This window comes from Xenopus tropicalis, chromosome 7 (genome assembly GCF_000004195.4).
Source record: "Xenopus tropicalis strain Nigerian chromosome 7, UCB_Xtro_10.0, whole genome shotgun sequence".
NCBI lineage: Eukaryota > Metazoa > Chordata > Amphibia > Anura > Pipidae > Xenopus > Xenopus tropicalis.
This window is the reverse complement of record NC_030683.2, coordinates 111,885,892-111,907,136: the sequence shown is the minus strand read 5'-3', so window position 1 is coordinate 111,907,136 and position 21,245 is coordinate 111,885,892. Positions and strand designations below refer to the sequence as shown.

At 43.6% G+C, this 21,245-nt stretch overlaps 2 protein-coding genes across 2 annotated transcripts; one reads left to right on the top strand and one right to left on the bottom strand.

Moving 5' to 3' along the window:
- Positions 1 to 4,649: 4,649 nt before the first annotated feature.
- On the bottom strand, positions 4,650 to 9,831 carry LOC101731078. Its single transcript, XM_031906320.1, has 11 exons — positions 9,346 to 9,831; positions 8,485 to 8,559; positions 7,819 to 7,905; positions 7,579 to 7,614; positions 6,794 to 6,883; positions 6,568 to 6,618; positions 6,270 to 6,344; positions 6,061 to 6,161; positions 5,720 to 5,873; positions 5,280 to 5,433; positions 4,650 to 5,161 (listed from the first exon to the last, which is right to left on the bottom strand). The coding sequence occupies exons 1-11, from the start codon at positions 9,605 to 9,607 to the stop codon at positions 5,020 to 5,022; spliced, it is 1,227 nt and encodes a 408-aa protein (XP_031762180.1). The 5' UTR covers positions 9,608 to 9,831; the 3' UTR covers positions 4,650 to 5,019.
- A 1,021-nt stretch (positions 9,832 to 10,852) lies between these two features.
- Positions 10,853 to 20,288, top strand: LOC116412376 (leukocyte immunoglobulin-like receptor subfamily A member 6). Its single transcript, XM_031906543.1, has 3 exons — positions 10,853 to 10,906; positions 18,137 to 18,446; positions 20,083 to 20,288. The coding sequence occupies exons 1-3, from the start codon at positions 10,853 to 10,855 to the stop codon at positions 20,271 to 20,273; spliced, it is 555 nt and encodes a 184-aa protein (XP_031762403.1). The 3' UTR covers positions 20,274 to 20,288.
- Positions 20,289 to 21,245: the final 957 nt, after the last annotated feature.

Here is a 21,245-nt window from a genome sequence, read left to right as displayed (position 1 = left end):
TCTCAGTATTGTGGCTTATTAAATCTCGGAAAAGTCACAACTTTTAGAGCTAAAAAATCTGAATCAGTAAAAAACAAACTGGACCATTAGTAAATGGCCTCCCAAGCGTCCTCGCTAAATGATGGATAACTCTCTGGCACTGCGACTGATTTAATAACTCTTGCAATTTCATTTTAAAAATAAAGGTCCGGATATCTTTCCCCCACATAAGGCAAGTGGCCATATTCTACCATAGGCAGGGAGACATCATTATTCCTAAATACATAAGACTATAGGTAGGGTTGCTCAGCTGGTAAATAACCAGCCAAGGCCAGGGCCAGTGTTACAAATTCACTAGCAATGTATTCGTCTGTATCTGTGTTTGCCCCCCCATCTGTGCCCCCAGATCCTCTCAGTCTTCTGCACCTCCCTCCCCCTGTCCCAATTCACCTTGTTGTAAGAAAGGTGCAACCCTATAGGGGTCATTTGCAACATGGAAGGCAAGGTGCAAAGAGCATAAAATTGGGTCCCTGCAGCCACCCTCGTATGTGCCCCCCACTTCCTGTCCCCTACTCATCATCTTACATGCACATTCAGATAGTGGTGGGAGCAGGAAGCGGTGTCGGACAAAGGCTACTATGGGGCCCTGTACTTGCTGCCTGCTCTGTGTCCCAATAATGACTTTGCTCTGTGCCCTGGGATGGACTTTATATGAAACACAAGGTGCAGAGCACAGCCCAGCAATAAAAAGAAGTACCAAGAAGATTCTGGAAAATGGAAACATATTATACATCCTCTAAAGTAGTGCTGTCAAACTTCTGTGGTACAGAGGGCCGGAATTTTCCTGGCCTACGTGGTGGAGGAACGATAATGAAAGTCATAAGTATGGCACACATGGGCAGGGTAGGGCAGGCAGAGTATGATACACAAGGGCAGGATAGGACAGGCCTGGTATGGCACACACAGGCAGGGTAGGGCAGGTAGAGTATGGCACACACAGGAAGCATTGGGCAGGCAGAGTATGCACACACAGGCAGGGTAGGGCAGGCAGAGTATGGGACACACAGGAAGCATTGGGCAGGCAGAGTATGGCACAAACAGGAAGGGTAGGGCAGGCAGAGTATGGCACACACAAGCAGAGTAGAGCAGGCAGAGTATGGCACACAGAGGCAGCATAGGGCAGGCAAAGTATGGCACACACAGGAAGGGTAGGGCAGGCAAAGTATGGCACACACAAGAAGGGTAGGGCAGGCAGAGAATGGCACACACAGGCAGCATAGGGCAGGCAAAGTATGGCACACACAGGAAGGGTAGGGCAGGCAAAGTATAGCACACACAAGAAGGGTAGGGCAGGCAGAGTATGGCACACACCGGCAGCATAGGGCAGGCAGAGTATGGCACACACAGGCATCATAGGGTAGGTAGAGTATGGCACACACAGGCAGGGTAGGGCAGGCAGAGTATGGCACACACAGGTGGAATAGGGCAGGCAGGGCATGGCAAACACAGGCCAAATAGGGCAGGAAGGGCATAGCAAACACAGGCAGTATAGGGCAGACATAGTATGGTACATACAGGCAGGGTAGGGCAGGCAGAGTATGACACACAAACAGGATGGGTAGGGCAGGAAGAGTATGGCACACACAGGAAGCATAGGGCAGGCAGAGTATGGCACACACAGAGGCAGGGTAGGGCAGGCAGTGTATGGCACACACAGGCATGGTAGGGCAGGCAGAGTATGGCACACACAGGTGGAATAGGGCAGACAGGGCATGGCAAACACAGGCCAAATAGGGCAGGAAGGGCATAGCAAACACAGGCAGCATAGGGCAGACATAGTATGGTACATACAGGCAGGGTAGGGCAGGCAGAGTATGACACACAAGCAGGATGGGTAGGGCAGGAAGAGTATGGCACATACAGGCAGCATAGGGCAGACAGAGTATGGCACACACAGAAACAGGGAAGGGCAGGCAGAGTATGGCACACACAGAAATGGGGTAGGGCAGGCAGAGTATGGCACACACAGGAAGCATAGGGCAGGCAAAGTATGGCACACACAGAAACAGGGAAGGGCAGGCAGAGTATGGCACACACAGAAACGGGGTAGGGCAGGCAGAGTATGGCACACACAGAAACAGGGTAGGGCAGGCAGAGTATGGCACACACAGGCAGCATAGGGCAGGCAGAGTATGGCACACACAGGAAGCATAGGGCAGGCAAAGTATGGCACACACACAGGATGGGTAGGGCAGGCAGAGTATGGCACACACAGAAACAGGGTAGGGCAGGCAGAGTATGTCACACACAGGAAGCATAGGGAAGGCAAAGTATGGCACACACACAGGATGGGTAGGGAAGGCAGAGTATGGCACACAGAAACAGGGTAGGGCAGGCACAGTATGGCTCTATGATGCCTCTCAGTATTTCCCTGTATTTTATGATTACCCAGATAATGCCCCTAGGGGCTGGTATTTCAGTATATACTGTTTCTAGGTCCTATTAACCCTGCAGTTAGGTTGATGCTGCTCTGCTGAATGAAGGCTTTGTCATAATATCTCCTTGTTTAGATATAGCTTTGTTATCTGACAACATCATCTGCATCTGACTTGCCAAAAGATGGCGCTCTATCACCATATCAGTGCAATAGGTGGAGGGATGAATGAAGACAATAAGTCATGTGGCCTTCTAAGGTCTAATGAAACCTTCAGCAGATGTGCAGCGGCCAAAGTAATAGGAGGAAAGAGAATAGCTCGGGGCACTACCTGCTACAATATATAAAGGCTGGTGCAGTGCTGCAAGCTAATATTATGGTTTCATGTATGTTACATGAGTATATGTATGTACAGTGAGAATGGGGGGGCTGCTGGAGTAATTCATTCAAGTTATTTACCCTCAAACAAGTACATTGGGCTAAAGAATAATGAGTTTTATACATAATTCTATGGGGGATTTCACAAAAGTATCGGCAAGTACACAGTTCTTAAAGTGTGCATGAGAAACTCACAAAAGGTATCTTATAGTTTTATGGATTTGTTGTAATGCCGCCACATTTAAAAAGTGTGTACATGGTAAACAATTGTTTTTGCTCTGTGAAAATGTCATTTATGCACCCAGGGCCGCCATCAGGGGGGCACAGGGGGGACAATCGTCCCGGGCCCGGACGTTTTTGGCTTTAAAGGGGGCCCGGCCGCGCTAAAGTTTTCTGAGCTCGGGCCCCCTTTAATCAAGCCCGGGCCCTCGCTTCCTCCGGCGGCGTCCTCCGCTTTGTGCCGCTACTTCTCCGCTTTTATAAGGTTGCGCCCGTGCGTGCTGACGTCACACGCACAGGGCGCAACCATATAAAAGCGCAGAAGTAGCGGGGAGCCGCGGCACACAGCGGAGGACACCGCGGAAGCAGGCAGCAGGCAGCAGGCAGCAGGCAGCAGGCAGCAGGCAGCAGACTTGTGGGTGACTGTCCATAAAACACCATACCTCTTGTGCTGACACAAGTCCAGATACGTTTGGCCATATTATCTGTCAGGATAGTTTTGGCCTTCTATAAAAGAGCCAGTGATGATACAGTCTATAGACTTTTGCCTGATCTCTCCTGGTCAGTGGAACATGAATGCTTTGTGGGGGGGCCCTGGGGGAAGCTGGAGAATGCTTTGGGGGGGGGCCCTGTTGGAAGCTGGAAAATGCTTTGGGGGGGGGGCCCTGTTGGAAGCTGGAAAATGCTTTGGGGGGGGCCCTGGGGGAAGCTGGAGAATGCTTTGGGGGGGGCCCTGGGGGAAGCTGGAGAATGCTTTGGGGGCGGCCCTGGGGGAAGCTGGAGAATGCTTTGGGGGGGCCCTGGGGGAAGCTGGAGAATGTTTTGGGGGGGCCCTGGGGGAAGCTGGAAAATGCTTTGGGGGGGGGCCCTGGGGGAAGCTGGAGAATGCTTTGGGGGGGGCCCTGTTGGAAGCTGGAAAATGCTTTGGGGGGGGCCCTGGGGGAAGCTGGAGGATGTTTTGGTGGGGGGCCTGGGGGAAGCTGGAGGATGTTTTGGGGGGGGGGGCCCTGGGGGAAGCTGGAGGATGCTTTGGGGGGGCCTGGGGGAAGCTGGAGGATGCTTTGGGGGGGGCCTGTTTAGGGGGGGCCTGGCTACCTGAGTTTTAGGGGGCCCTGGGCTGGCTAGCAATGATTTAGGGGGTACCTGCCCTGGCACCAATGCAAAACGTAACCCCTGGACACCAATGTTTTAGGGGGCCCTGGCTACCAAAGTTTTATGTCCTTTGTATTGATGGGAGGGGTCACTGGGGGAGGGGCCATTGGGGGTGTGGGAGGAGGGGGGGCCCAGAAAACTTTATTGTGAGGGGCCCTGTGATTTCTGATGGCGGCCCTGTATGCACCTCAACATGTTCTCTAACAGACATAAGCCAAATTAGCCTGTCACATTTTGGCTTAAAAAATGTCTGTTAAAATGTCGTGATTATTTGAAAATTGTTGGTAGAAGTGGAAAAATAACAGGGAATTAGGCTGTGAATAAGGAGGCGCAAATACAACATTTTTGCAGCATTGTTATGAATTCCCCCAAGACGTATAAAATAGTTTGTATGATCCTTATAGTTTATCATAAAATAGCATCCAATAAATACAATAGAGACTACAGAAATACAATAAAAACAACGTTTATTGTATTTTTATAGACAAAAACAAAGATTTTTGTGACTCCTCTGCGATGTCCACAACGGTTCTGCCCCATTGGCTCCTTGTCCATGAGCGGTGGGACAGGCTCATTTTATAATCTTCTTTCAATCTATAGATCTTCTGATCTGTCAGCTCTGAATACACAACAGCAGCGTCTGCTCCCTCTTTATACCCCCAACCCGCCCACCATCCCTCGATCGCCCTTCCTCACCAACTGAGTGTTAGAATAAGGGGGTATAAAGAGAGAGCGCTGTGTAAGTATTCAGGGCAGAATAAGATCACTTTAGGTTTCTGTGGCATTTAACCTGCGCCGATACACGTAACAGAATGACGTTGGGGTACAGCCATAGACAAATGGAATAGCTGTTGCCCTCAGACATCTGTTTGTGTTGCCTTTTCTCTAGTGCCCGGCTTGCTCTTCTCACTATCAATGGAGATCTTTACTTCTTCCAGTACCGTTTGTTTCTTCTGGGCACGAGCCTCTTCTTCTTTGTGGCTTTCTCTTATTAATAAACTGAAACATCAAAAACAGTCGTGTGAGGCTTCTTCCAAGGGGTCTAACCTTATTTCTTATATCCTTAATTCTTATTGCCCCAAGCTTTAATTCCCAATGTTACTTAAAGCACACTTACCATATGCAGGTCATTATCGATGCAGTAATGGCCAAGCAGGTTACAGTGCCAGTTATAACCATTATCTTGGCCAACCGAATATCTTTAAATTTAAATTTTTCAGCAGGAGATGGAACTGATGAGCCCAGAAATTCAGGTTCTGGTGGGCTCACAACTACACATAAGAAATAAAGATGAATATTTGTTATACTGGGTATTAGATCAGGCTTCCTAAATAACAATATGAAAAAATTATGTATTCTAGAAAAGAAAAGTTCTTGTTTAGAATGACAGAGTGTAATAAGGACTCCTCACTATGTGTAATTCTAAGGAAAATATGAGATGGGACCAAAATGTTGGGTCAGTGCTTAATACCCTGAATGCTGTACTTATTCCCATTTTATCTACCCACAGACAGATACACATGGTTGAATCAGTGCTATTTAATAATAAATACTTACCTTTTACTGTAAAATCCACTCTGCTTATTGGAAACATTACATCCTTGGCCTTTGCCGTACAGCTGTAACGGCCTGAAACTTCCTTGCCGGCTTTTGCTATAAGGAAGTTCGGTTTGTTGGCGGTCTGCGTGGATGAGACGCCCGATTCTTCTCTCTACAAAACAAGAAATGGTAAAACCATGTTATATGATAGTGACAAATATCAGTATTCCTAAACAAACTGGCAAACTAAAGGCCTTTCATCAACAAAGTTTACACTTATATCCCTCCTCACTCTTCATCACACTCCAATGGGAGTAATGAATTGATTAATCAGTATATAGATAATTGTGGCAATTTACCTTTTCTAAAACAAATTCAAACTTTTCATCAACAAGGTTGAGAAACTTTAGGTTGCAGTCAAACTTTAGGTCTTCGCCTTCAGCAACTCGGAGATCCTGATCTATACGATACAAATATTGCAATAAACATTAATTTGTTCCTCTCAAGCGCTGACTGATTATAGGCCCAGCCAGAACCCTACCAAGACCCAAAAGAGAACACAACTCACCTTTACAATGTAACACCTCATTGAGGCACTTCTGGTAGCCTGTGCAAGGTTGGCACGGTTGCTTAGTTGTTCTGTCTGCAGATATAGAAATGAATAGATTAAGATTTTCATTCTTGGCAGGGGCACAGCCACAATGGTTATGCTTGGTGGAAGATTATGTAATTCTAAGTAACTTTCCCATTGACATGTATATTGATTTGAATATTCTTTGTAAATGTAATTGCAATGTAAAAAACAGTGCTAGTAGTATATATTATATTGTAGGTCAGACATGAATGTGGAAGCTGTAAGTACTTACGGTGACAAACTCCTGCCCGACACACACACATCAGGCAGTTGGACACAGTTTCTAAAAAAGAAAAGAAATAATTTAATTAGTAAATTAATTTTTCCTCACTCTAACAAGAGGCCTCTCCAAGCAATACAGTGACATTTCTATTACGTTATTGTATAACATCATTACTGGATTTAGTGGTCTCCACTCGTTACTAAGCTCTATGGAAGCTGTATGTATAAATACGTACCGTCACATTTCTTCTCATTGGAGCCCCCGACACACACCAGAGTCTGCTCTTTGCATGTGCCGCACTGAATAATTTTCTGCTCAAGAACTCCTAGAAATATAGAAAATGATTATATATCAGTACAAAGTTACACAAAGCTAAAGTCACAAGGGTCGGACTGGCCTGCCAGGGTACTGGGGGATCTCCCTGTGGGCCCCAGCTAGTACTAATCCCATCAGCCCTTTCTTATACCCCTCCCACAGGTCTGTATGACACCTGTTACATTTAGAACTGTTTATATCTAATGTTTGTCAGTGGGACCTCAATGTGTCTGGTGGGCCCAGTCTGGCACTGAATAAGTCACTAAGGATGGAATGGCTATATGTTACTTTCCCTTTGCAGAGTCAGGGCCATACATAGTAATGTATCCTTAACTGTAATATAAACTAATGGATAAGCAGTGTAAGTACAGTAAATATCATCATTAGCACTAAGATCAGAAATACAAGACTCTTTAGACTGCCTGTTGCACTGGCCTCTCCCCAGACAGGGGGCACAGGGGGTATAAGCATCATTGGAGATGGCTGTTACTCATACAAGATCCTACATATGAGTGCGCTACCTGTGCCATATAATATTGCATAAAGTATTGCATGTCCTGTGTGTCACCTTGCATGTACCCACTATCCTCACTGATACCCATACCCCATGCGCCAGGTACTATGGGTGGAAAAATACTATAAAAATAATAAGTATATAATATTAAATAACCAAACTCTGTCACTGAAGCATTAGACTTTACTCACCACATTTGAAGCCACCTTTCAGATTGGGGCATGAACCTGAAATGGAAAATGGAGAACAATTAGTAAATATTTCAAGTTAATTAGGGTCAAACATATCCCTTAGAAACAAGTGTTTAGATTAAGCGGATATATTATTAAGTTTCATATCTGCTAGTGGCTTATCCTTTCTATTAGAGTGGGGTTCATGCATATATAAGACAAGACAGCTGTATAGGTATTTATTGAGGTTAAATTACTTACGTTCTTGCTCAAACGTTTGAGCAATAATCTCGGCTTTCCGTTTAAGCTCTTGGATGTTGGATTCTATGGCCTTGATAAATTCGGTTCCTGCATAAACACAAAAAGAGGCAGAGTTCAGAACAAAGAGCTGAAGTTGTGTATATTGGGAAGTTGGTTAGAATGACATTCTCTTGCATTAGATACAACTTTATGTTGGGGGGGGCAATTCTCATTCCTAACGGCAGGGTTGTTGAATTGTTGAATTAGTAACAGGACAAATCTGACCCAAACAGCTATAAAATAGGATTATTATGTAGTGCTTTTTAAAAGATGAACCTTTCTATTTTGTCTCTTTCATCTGTTTGGTAAAGTCACTTAAAGTGGCCAGATATCAATTGCACAGGTTTAAACATCCCGTTGGGCAAAGAGTGTATTTAGGGGGCATTAATGTGATCCTCATCCGACAGGCCTCCATAGGCCCCAGTGTATGATCCAATCACTGACCCCGGGGCCAGCAATTGGATCAGTCTACTTTGGCTCTGTGCATAGGGGGTCGGACTGGATCCAGTTCCACTTGTTTGGTGGATCTGGCAGTGTATGGCCTCCTTTATTCCAGCAACTAGATTACTGTTGCATGGTAGAGCTTGGTCTCCAATAAACATCACTTTCTAGTAGAATTAAGCTTACCTTTAGCTTTAGTATCTTTTATAGATTTCATTGTTTTCCTGAACTCCTTGGCCAATTCACTTATCCCGATTTTATCTGTAAAAGAAACAGATTATTAAATTTGTCTTGAATTTCACATACTGGGTTTATCTGAATGTGCATTAATGGGACTATAAAGTGATTATATACAGTAGGCCTGTAACTCGGTTATTTAGTAAAGCACCAAATCCATCATTCCTGCACTGGGACCAATACTGAATCCCCCGCAAAAGATTCAGAGAAAATACCAAATCTGAACCCTATTTGAAATGAAAATGTGAACAAAACAATGGCAGATTCTGAAAGTGTTGGACTTGGCTGAATCCTCAGAGTATATCTGTTATAATGTAACTGTGAGCATTTTTCAAAAAAAACATTATAATCTCGACAAAATGCTCCCATCATTGTAATTTGTCGTGGTTTTCATATGTATAATCTGAACAAGTTCATTATATTCAAGTTTTGCTATGGCAACAAAATCACAGGGAACAATTAGGCTGTAAATTTCCACATTTTTTTTTTAAAAATTAAGGATTGTGGGGTTTTTTTTTGCAACTGTGTTTTTTGACAAGACTTTTAGAGACTTTTCCCTAATTGCGATCTTGTATTTCTAGTAAATTCCCCCTCAGACAGATTGGGGTTCGGATTCAGTGCATCCCTAAAGGAAAGACGTTTATATTTTATGGTACTGAGTTTTGCATTAAACATTGGCCATTAAAAAAGAAAACATTATATTATGAAACATTTGTAACAGACAATATAATGACATACTACTAACAGAAATATGCTTTATAAAGCCCAGTGCTGCCGGCAGGGCATATTAGTTACAGAGCTAATACTTACCCAGTCTCCTCTCTTCCATCTTGGCAATAACTACCTCAAACGTAGCAGTAAATATTTTCTTTATAGCTGGCTTAATAAAATCCAGTTTGGAAGATCCAAGTACATCTTTCATGTCAAATAAGTGTATGAATTCATCCTTGATTTTTTCGAAATCCTTGTCACATTTCAGACATAATAATGTAGGAACAGTAGCTGAATTAGTGAATATAAAAAATAAAAATAAAAGAATAAAAAAATGTATGAAAAAATGCTGGAAATGCATCTCGCTTGTTGCTCGTAGCCAAACAACAAGCGAATGAGACACAGCAGGAAACAGCACACTCTAAGTAAACTTTGGTTAGTGATGTCATAATGCTCATACTGGCTGTGTGATGGTGATGTCACAATGGTCGTCATGGTGATGTTATACTGGCTGAATGATGGTGATATTATAATGTCTGACAATTTGTTTAGACTGATGGTATTAACATAGCTAGAAATAAAACTATTCTGGGAAAAGATTAAACATTTTAACCTCAACCAGTTTGTTTCTATGTAGGTTTATGTACATTACATGTCAGCGGCATAAATACAGGTTCCCATTAACCTCACCCAAATCACTAATGTCCCTAACTGGTACAGGGTTGCCTTGGGCTCCTACGCCACACACACTAGCCTTTTTGCTGGGGCCACAGCTGCAATTGCTGGCTTTAAGTGGCAGTTTCCAGGGGAAAGGCTGTTGGAGGTGGGTTGTTGGTGCAGGGTGAGGGGGGGGCAACAAATCTGAATGTGTCTGTTATTGGAGTCAGACATATGTGCACTGTGTTATGTAGTTAATGGCACTACTTCTCATCTAGTTAGAATGAAATGGTGCCAGTGAGGGGCGCCTCTAGTTATGTATGTGGCCCCCAACTAGTCCTACATGTGTGAATTCCTTCAGCTTTAACAAGCACTTTGGCAAACCAGTATACAGTATAAGTGTGTGATTCCACTAGGTACAAGGCAATTGCATGTGTACGTACAAAGGGATAGGGGAACCCTGCAAGTAACAACTTCTAAAGGCCGGTGTGAAGCCCCCAATTCCCTGATGTCTATGAGCCCCCCCTGTGCCCGAGGGCAAGTAGTATGTACACACTGGGGCAGATGTACACCCTGGGGCAGATTTACTAAAACTAGAATATTTCTGGCCTCATATAAACTCATATAAATTGAACTTGGTATTTTTTCAAGTAACACAGAATCATTCTTCCATTTATTAAAGGTCTCCATAATGTTGGTAAGGTCAAACGAAAATATTGAGATTATTGTTTGAAAAATCACAATTTTTTTGAGCCAAATATTTCGAGAAATATGTGAAATTTAAATAACCATTCATTTCCATGAATCCTCTTTATTTTTCTCAAACAAGAAGAGCTCCAGCAGCCATGTTAGGCATATTGGCGCTCATTCCTAGAACTAATGTGTTTAAGTTTCACTAGAAACTGGGTGAAATAGAAAACAATGATAGGATTAATTTCCCCTAGAAAATATGTCAAGGACAGACTGTCGCTCACTATTTCTCTGCTATTCTAAGCCTGGGAAGGTACGGGCTGGGGCGCCGGCTGGGCAACATGGCAGAAATTAGCTGCGATCTAGAGACTGAATCACACATCTATTATTACTTGGGAAAGATCTGCATGTTTGGCAAATCCGGTTTAACACCTGGGGGGGGGGGGGGGTCAGGCTTAGTGGCTGTTACATACTCAGAAGACCACAACAACTGTCCAATGTGGCCCAATAGTATTTTTAAACCTGCCCAGTAGATATCGGGCTGATCTACAGCTTGATATTGTTTGGACAGACTGTTGGTTCCGTCCATGGACCATTAAGTTGTTGCCTCACTCTGAATTGGCAGTTACTGTTGGCCTGTGTATGGGCTGTAGCAACAATAACACAAGAAAAAGGGAAAGTTGTGCTCAACCACTAAATTGTAAACCATTAGGCGGGGGTGGTGCAATGAGGCTGTGACCACAAAATACATTTAAACAACCGCAAAAAATCCTCTGCACTCACCCATTATCAATATGTAGAAATAGGACATTAGGACATTTCTGTGCATTCAGCTACTAAGAAATGCCTTCCCTCCCCACCCCAAAAAGAGGGATTGTTTGTCCGTACATTGCAATATACTTCAAGCTGGCCAACTACGTCAAAGTCATCCCTTCTGGCCAGTCCTACACTGACTGACCTATATAAGTAATTTAAGATTAGTACTGAGCAAAGGGACTAAGTTTTACCTGCAACATGCTTGCGTATAAGGTTAAAACCCCCATATGGTTGCCCTTTATTGGCTCCATTGGGATCACCTGACTGGAGCTGGGAATAGTGGGGGCTACAACATGGAGCTGGCCACTGCTCCTGTATAAACAATAACACAAGAAAAAGGGAAAGTTGTGCTCAACCACTAAATTGTAAACCATTAGGCGGGGGTGCAATGAGGCTGTGACCACAAAATACATTTAAACAACCGCAAAAAATCCTTTGCACTCACCCATTATCAATATGTAGAAATAGGACATTAGGACATTTCTGTGCATTCAGCTACTAAGAAATGCCTTCCCTCCCCACCCCAAAAAGAGGGATTGTTTGTCCGTACATTGCAATATACTTCAAGCTGGCCAACTACGTCAAAGCCATCCCTTCTGGCCAGTCCTACACTGACTGACCTATATAAGTAATTTAAGATTAGTACTGAGCAAAGGGACTAAGTTTTACCTGCAACATGCTTGCGTATAAGGTTAAAACCCCCATATGGTTGCCCTTTATTGGCTCCATTGGGATCACCTGACTGGAGCTGGGAATAGTGGGGGCTACAACATGGAGCTGGCCACTGCTCCTGTATAAACAATAACACAAGAAAAAGGGAAAGTTGTGCTCAACCACTAAATTGTAAACCATTAGGCGGGGGTGCAATGAGGCTGTGACCACAAAATACATTTAAACAACCGCAAAAAATCCTTTGCACTCACCCATTATCAATATGTAGAAATAGGACATTAGGACATTTCTGTGCATTCAGCTACTAAGAAATGCCTTCCCTCCCCACCCCAAAAAGAGGGATTGTTTGTCCGTACATTGCAATATACTTCAAGCTGGCCAACTACGTCAAAGCCATCCCTTCTGGCCAGTCCTACACTGACTGACCTATATAAGTAATTTAAGATTAGTACTGAGCAAAGGGACTAAGTTTTACCTGCTGTAGCAATCTGATCTCTTCTATGCACACCTGCCCTGTTCCCTTTATGCTAGTCTAAAGGCATCATCAGGAAATTGGTGGGATACCTGTAATATCTGCCTTTTTTCTAGCCACATGAAGCTCAATTAGCCAAGTATAATTCTGCTTTTCAAGCACTCAGGCAGCTAGAGCTAATGTAATGTGATTGATTAATGCCAGTAACAAACTGAGGTATCCTGGAACACCAAAATTATTTATTGATGGATAGAAGTATGATTTAGTAACACAAAAAAACTACAGAAAAACTTGTAGTAAATGACTGTGATCTGTGTAAGTTTCTAGACCCTTCTCTCTGGATCAAAGTTATTCTGTAGGGGGAGATGCCTGTGTACCCCACATATTTAATCCATAGGGTTAGGGTCCTTTTTTAATAGATCTATCAAAAACATAAATATACTTTGCCCTGATGTATGGACAATTGACAGGGAAGGGAAGATTATATTGAAAACTAAAATATTTTCTATACATTTTGGACCAACCTCTTCATATAAAATATTACTTGGCAGCAACCATTGTATTTGGTATAATTATGTGTATTGGGAAATAGGAATGAATCCTTATTGGAGGAAGAACAATCCTATTTGGGTTTATTTAATGTTTAAATTATTTTTAAGCAGACAAAAGATATGAAGATCTAAATTACGGAAAGATCCCTCATCTGGAAAACCCCAGGTCCTGAGCATTCTAGATAATAAATCCTATACCTGTATAGAGATCCAAATTATGGAAAGATCCCTCATCTGGAAAACCCCAGGTCCTGAGCATTCTAGATAATAAATCCTATACCTGTATAGAGATCCAAATTATGGAAAGATCTCTCATCTGGAAAACCCCAGGTCCCTAGCATTCTGGATAATAAATCCCATACCTGTATAAAGATCCAAATTATGGAAAGATCCCTCATCTGGAAAACCCCAGGTCCCTAGCATTCTAGATAATAAATCCTATACCTGTATAGAGATCTAAATTACGGAAAAATCCCTCATCTGGAAAACCCCAGGTCCCTAGCATTCTGGATAATAAATCCCATACCTGTATAGAGATTCAAATTATGGAAAGATCTCTTATATGGAAAACCCCAGGTCCCTAGCATTCTGGATAACAGGTCCCATACCTGTATTGCAAAAAAAACCATTGGATCAAAATATACAAAATACAATTATGCTTTCATTAACAGTGTGAATGGGCAATTATTTGCTGAACATGGCTTTACATCCCCTATACAAACTATTTCCTTTTCCAATGGATTCCTTTAGTGTGAAACAATAAGAGATCAACCCACATGGCTTGTTTGAGCCGAAAGTGAGGAGGGAATTGCTTCACTAACAAAGATCACATTGAATTATTTTAAATATATGAATTGTAAAATATGCAGGTTTTTATAATAAAATTGAAATAGGAGGAGTTACACTGTGGAAGTACAAAAGGTTTGGCACAAATGCCAGCGGTTGGCACATAATGGCACTATACATTGCTAAGAACTTTACTTTGCTCTTTGTTCAGTTCTAGAGAAGCCATTATTTGAAATCTTCTTAGACACCTTCTCATCCAATACTGGTACAGGTACCCGTTATCCAGAATGCTCAGGACCAAGGGTATTACAGATAAGGGGTCTTTCTGTAATTTGGATCTCCATACCTTAAGTCTACTAAAAAATCAATAAACCATTAATTAAACCCAATAGGAGTGTTTTGCATCCAATAAGGATTATTTATATCTTAGTTGGGATCAATTGCAAGGTACTGAATTTCCATTACACATAAAGGGGAAAAAAAGGCTAAGTCACTTGGGGGTGCCAAAATGTTAGGCACCCCCAAGTGACTTAGATCGATTACCTTGTACCCTGGGCTGGTGCCCCTGTTAGGAGAAAAAAGCACCAGCCCAGGGTACCTGTAGGAAGCGCTTCCTCCTTCCTTTTGCCGGCGAAATCCGTCGGCCGGCGCATGCGCAGTAGAGTGAAAAGCCGACTTTCTTGTTTAAGTTCCACTATTCACTCTTCTGTGTATGCGCGCGCAAGCGATTAGGAAGGAGGAAGCGCTCGCTGCTACCCCGGGCTGGTGCTGTTCTCTCCGTACAGGGGCACCAGCCCGGGGTAAAAGGTAAGTGATTCAAGTCACTTGGGGGTGCCTAACATTTTGGCACCCCCAAGTGACTTAGCCTTTCCTTCTCCTAGCCCGGGGTACCTGTAGCGATGCGCTTCCTCTTTCTGGCTTCGTTTCGCTGCGACTAACACAATAGGTGCATGAGCAGTAGAGTGAAAAGCCGACTTCTCTGTTAAAATTCCACTATTCACTCTACTGTGCATGCGCGTGCAGCGATACAGGAAGGAGGAAGCGCTCGCTCAAGGTACCCCGGGCTGGTGCTGTTTTCTCCTAACAGGGGCACCAGCCCGGGGTACGGGATAAGCGGTTAAATTCACTTGGGGGTGCCTAACATTTTGGCACCCCCAAGTGACTTTGCCTTTCCATGTCCTTTAAAGGAGAAGTTCACTTTCAAGATATGTTTGTTGTAATATACAAAAGGAATGCTTTTTGCAGTTGCTTCCCCTTTATGCAATTTTCTAAAACCCACATTGGAAAAGTTAGATAAATATGCTTCCCCAGGGGTATGCAAGGCTATATGGAAATACATCGGATCATTTCATAAGGCTCCCTCTCTTTATACAAACAGTATGCTCTCTAAAGCAATAAAGGTGGGTGAGTGTGGGAAAGAGTGGGTTAGTGTGGGTAAGTATGGGAAAGAGTGGGTAAGTGTGGGTAAGAGTGGGTAAGTGTGGGTAAGAGTGGGTAAGTGTGGGTAAGAGTGGGTAGGAGTAGGTCAGAGTGGGTAAGTGTGGATAAGTGTGGGTAAGAGTGGGTAAGTGTGAGTAAGAGTGGGTAAGTGTGGGTAAGAGTGGGTAGGAGTAGGTCAGAGTGGGTAAGTGTGGATAAGTGTGGGTAAGAGTGGGTAAGTGTGAGTAAGAGTGGGTAAGTGTGGGTAAGGATGGATAAGTGTGGGTAAGAGTGGGTAAGTGTGGGTAAGAGTTGGTAAGTGTGGGTAAGAGCGGGTAAGTGCGGGTAAGAGTGGGTAAGTGTGGATAAGTGTGGGTAAGAGTTGGTAAGTGTGGGTAAGGGTGGATAAGTGTGGGTAAGAGTGGGTAAGTGCAGGTAAGAGTGGGTAAGTGTGGGTAAGAGTGGGAAAGAGTGGGTAAGTGTGGGTAAGTGTGGGTAAGAGTGGGTAAGAGTAGGTAAGAGTGGGTAAGTGTGGGTAAGAGTGGGTAAGTGTGGGTAAGGGTGGGTAAGTGTGGGTAAGTGTGGGTAAGAGTGGGTAAGAGTAGGTAAGAGTGGGTAAGTGTGGGTAAGTGTTGGTAAGAGTGGGTAAGAGTAGGTAAGAGTGGGTAAGTGTGGGTAAGAGTGGGTAAGTGTGGGTAAGTGTGGGTAAGGGTGGGTAAGTGTGGGTAAGTGTGGGTAAGAGTGGGTAAGTGTGGGTAAGAGTGGGTAAGAGTGGGTAAGTGTGGGTAAGAGTGGGTAAGAGTGGGTAAGTGTGGGTAAGAGTGGTAAGTGTGGGTATGAGTGGGTAAGTGTGGGTAAGAGTGGGTAAGTGTGGGTAAGTGTGGGTAAGAGAGTCGCAAAGAGTGGGTAAAAATGGTTATGGGAGAGATATCATAATAACAGCAACCATTTGCCCATCTGCCCCACTTCCCGCTTTCCCCGGCTGCCCAGGGCAGTTAATGGCCCATCTGCCCCACTTCCCCAGGCTGCCCAGGGCACTTAGTGGCCCATCTGCCCCACTTCATGCTTTCTCAGGCTGCGCAGGGCAGTTAGTGGCTCTTTGGGCAGTAGTACATTCATACCCGTAAGGTGCCAGTCACTCAGCAGCTATGTGACCCTGATAAGGAACTGCAGCCTATCTCTGCCCAGTGCGGGGGCAAACTCCACTGACCCCCAATAAACTGACTTTATTAGCACATTAATCAATTATTTTTGCTATTTATATGAACTATTACTGACTAGTCACTGGGCCCCACAGCAAGACCAGTGCCAAAACCTTGTAGAACTTCCACCAATGACAGAGCAGGGGCAGGAATACAGGCTTTAGACGTACAACGAATTCCACTAATTCTCAATGAACTGACCCTTAATTAGCACATGAAGTTTTGGAACAGTTTATAGGGACTGCTTATTACATAGTAACTGTCTATATCGGGATCTGTTTACTGAATGATATAAATCTCCTACATGAACTTTCCAGCAGTACAATGACTGGTTACTGGGCCCCCCAGCAAGACCACGGGGCCCCTAGAGTAAAAGACATTTTCCATATTGCAGTTGCTTCTCAGTCCCACTGGGCCCACTATAGTCCCTGGGCCCCTGGCAGTTGCAGGACCTGTTTCCTCTATAGTTCTTAGCAAAACCTACCGACCTGCTACAGGTAGTTCATTTGTGTAGCATATACAATGGGTTTCTGATGGTGGCCCTACCTACTGTACTTCTGGCAAGGATGATTAGGACACACACACCACCCATCTGACAGGGACTAGAGAGGAATAAGCAACCTGCTACTTTGCATGCATATTGGTCAATTCATGCAAACTGCATTGCCCTCAGGAAAAAAAATTGCACAGTGGGTAAAAAAAAACATGGCCGTCTTGCACTTTGCACTCTGTAGATGGGACCCACATTGTCTCTATAACTGTACTTGTTACACACTGTAGCCTTTACCTAAAGAGACCCACACAGAAACAGCCCGAGGACAAGCGACTACTGCTACATTTTATTCTCAAAAGTCTCAAAGCAGTCAGCCAGATCAGCAGGGGAACAGGGGGCTGGACTTAGGGAACTGTACCAAACCATATTATTACAGCTATGGGATCCCTTATCCGGAACCCCATTATCCAGAAAGCTCAGAATTACAGAAAGCCCGTCTCCCATAGACTCCATTATAATCAAATAATATAGAATTTTAAAACTGATTCCCTTTTCTCTGTAATAATAAAACAGTACCTGTACTTGATCCCAACTAAGATATAATTACCCCTTATTGGGGCAGAACAGCCCTATTGGGTTTATTTCATGGTTAAATGATTCCCTTTTCTCTGTAATAATAAAACAATACCTGTACTTGATCCCAACTAAGATATAATTACCCCTTATTGGGGGCAGAACAGCCCTATTGGGTTTATTTCATGGTTAAATGATTCCGTTTTCTCTGTAATAATAAAACAGTAGGGGCGGCATCACTACAAGGGGAAGGGGGGATTGAGAATTGCAGGGTGGGGTCCCTTTATCAGCCTTATTCTCTGAGTACCAGTAGGACAGTGGTGCCGTGCGCCCCCTCTTCAACCTGAGCAGAGGTGAAGGGGGAGAGAGATGGCAGCACTGGGGCAGCGGCAGCCCCCGATCCAACCCTGGAAACATCTTAATCTAAAAACCTGACTAATATTTATACAAAGTAATCACGTTGCCCCCCCATCAAATCTAATTAATCCCAACGTAAACGCTAGAATTCTGCCCGTCTCTCTGACACAGGAACTGTACATTGTTATCATTATTATTATAGGACTCACTGTGTCATTTCTTTTCTTCTCACCCACAAGGGGCAGATGACACTGTGCAGATATGGGCTTTGCCCAGTACCAACATCTCCGTGGGAGGAAACCTCACCATCCTGTGCCAAAGGGCAGAGCAAGGAGATACCTTTGTTTTATATAAGGATGAAGATATTGTATCAGAGCAGGAACCTGCAGGAGCAATAGCCCAATTCCACATATACCATGTACAGCCAAAGGATACAGGGCCATACTACTGCCTGAGAAAATCCAGCCAATCAGACTTTGAGCTTAGCGATCAAATAGATATTATTATAGAAGGTAAGCTCATTTTTTGTGTGTTTTTATACAACTTCTTTCTAATAAATGGATGTAATAGATGTACATTAACATCTGGGCAATTTAGTTCTAGAAACCCTTACAGGTGAAGGTGGCTCTCTATCCATGTATCAGAGGTTTCCATTCCCCTTCCCTACAGTACCCATTCAGCATGTTAAAATGGCTGCATAGCAGTGACTTTGTCTTTGGTGGAGAACAAAACTTCCAACTTGGACTTAACTCGTCCCTAACTAGTTTCCTGGAAGCGCATGTAAAATAAAATAAATAAAATGCAATCTAGTGAAATACGTTAAGATGCTAACAGCACCAAAAGTGCAAAGTGACAAAATGGTTTGTCGTATATCAGTGCACACGCAATCTGTCAATTCAAATGCTCACCAGATGTATGTAGGATAAAGCCCATAGAAACACAGATCAAACATTGATTGCAGTCACTGCCCGATTACCAATGGGTTAAATAGAAGAGAACATGGATAGTGAAATACAGTTTGTTAAGACAAAAAACCCTGCGCAATGCAGGCTACTCACACTGTTCAGGAGTAATGGAGGCAGTAACAATAGCTCAACGCGTTTCGCGTGCTACACGGCACACTTCCTCAGGAGTAAGTAACACAATGCAGGACCCACGGGCTATATATAGGCACCTTAATCAAAATTATAATCACCAACCCGGAAGTAATTGGAGAAACACAGTGAATGTGACAAACTGTATTACACTTGGAGCCTTTTCGTATCCGCCAGATGTCCTCTAGCTCACATTTACATAATTACTTCCAATTATAAACTGAAAGATGCAGAAAAGTTTATTGGCTGATTAGTTAGCCCCGGCTTCTCTCAACTGTGGCACTTTGTTACTTGCTTTGTGATTGCCCCAGTGTTTATGTGACGTGGCGTTCCGTGCCCTCCTGGGACACTTGGCTGAGTAACACACACTTCAGTCACAGCTGAGGGAACTTGCAATATCCACTTACAAACCAATAAAAACACCAAACAGTTAAACAAGCACCAGCACAGTTCCGTACTAACACTTTCCACACACCTGGACAGTTAAGGTTCCCAGTGCCACTTGGCCCCAGCCTGATGCCTACTTGCTTGCTTCTTCCGTTTAGCCAGGGGTGCTGTACCTTCTTACAGACATTCAGCAAAGGGGTCAGCCGTGCGTTTGAGGCACACTAGGCCCTATCTCAACTAGTTTCTCTTCCTAACTGGGTGATGTAACGCCGAGGCGCTGGTCCCTTGTTAGAGCCTCAACTGCTTGCCTACCTATCTTTCCACTAACACTCACTACCTGCAGTGAGCTCCAACAAATCTACCCTGCAACTATCTAACCTACTGTAACTAAACCTACAGGATACCTCTTTGAGGTGGCCTATCTTAGGCTCCCTGGCATCATATACTACCCTTTCTCATTGGGGCAAAGATAAAGTAGTACCCTATGTTCCCCATTATATAGTTTCTCCAGCTTAGCAGTGCCACCTAGTGGCCCCACAACAAATAACAATTATACAATACACTCTGCTAACAACTGGCAAACAAATTTCTATACATCTGTTTTTCTAACATGTGCTGTTTAGCTGTTATACTTTTCCCATGTTATTGATAACATATTGATCTCCAGGTACAGGTAACGAGGTTTCCAGACAGAATACAGATTATACCATATCAAATACAGTACGTCTTGCACTGGCAGGACTCCTGCTTACAGTCACCATTCTCCTTGCTACTGAGAACTGCCATACCAAGAAGAGCCAGCTACAAAATGAAGAACTGAGCCATTACCACTATAATATATATTCTATTCAGTGTTAGGCCTCTCTGTAATTCCAAAGTGATGGACATGAACAAAATGAAAAGCAATTAAAAGATAAAATTGTATCACCTTTAGGCCCAGACTGGGGGCATTTGGAATGAATGTTTTCTTTTCTGTTAAAATAAAGTTGTTATAAATGTATAATGTTGTGCAGTTTTGATGTATTGTTATTATAAGCAGGGTGATGTGTCGAGGGGCCTTAGGCTGCAGCAGAGTAAGAATCATGTCTGAATGTACCATGTATAGCTTAAAGGTAGAGCTGCACCAACAGGCACTGTTATAGCCAATGTGTGAGGGCTGTGCTGTTATGGCTGCTTGTGGCACAAGGGTGCAGCTCTCTCTGCCAGTGTTACTATGGGTATGTTGATATAGCTACATTCATTGCAGGGCCCATATCTAGCTGTAGTAGTGCCAGCGGGATCTGCTATAGGTTCACAGAGCTAAACACAGTCACTGTAATTATTGGGCATCTCCATTTTGGAGCACAAAGCTTTACTTTCATTATTCTACCTGCAGTAGTCTAATAATATGTATATGTACTGTATATAAACAGTTGGTTAGAATGGACGCACGCTAGGCTGTTTATCGGGAGCTATTTAAAGTGTCTGTATGTATTTGATGTGTGGGAGGAAAGCAGAGTATCTTGTGGATCCCCAGGCAGACATGGGGAGAACATACAGTTGCAGGGCACGTGGAAGCTCCACTAGGGCATTGACTGACGTGCATTATATTCTCTGCAAAGCTCTACAGAATATGTTGGTATTGTATAAATAAAGAATAATAATTACTGCGCCGTTGCAGACTTCCCAGGTGTTAGTACATAAGCCACAATGAGCATATTGATATAATTGTATATAGTGTATATGGAAGTGCCAGATTGTAAGAAATAGTTGTTACATGACACAAGACCATTAATATACTGACTGCCATTCTACCACTTTAGCATTTGGCAGACACTGCAAAGATGCAAC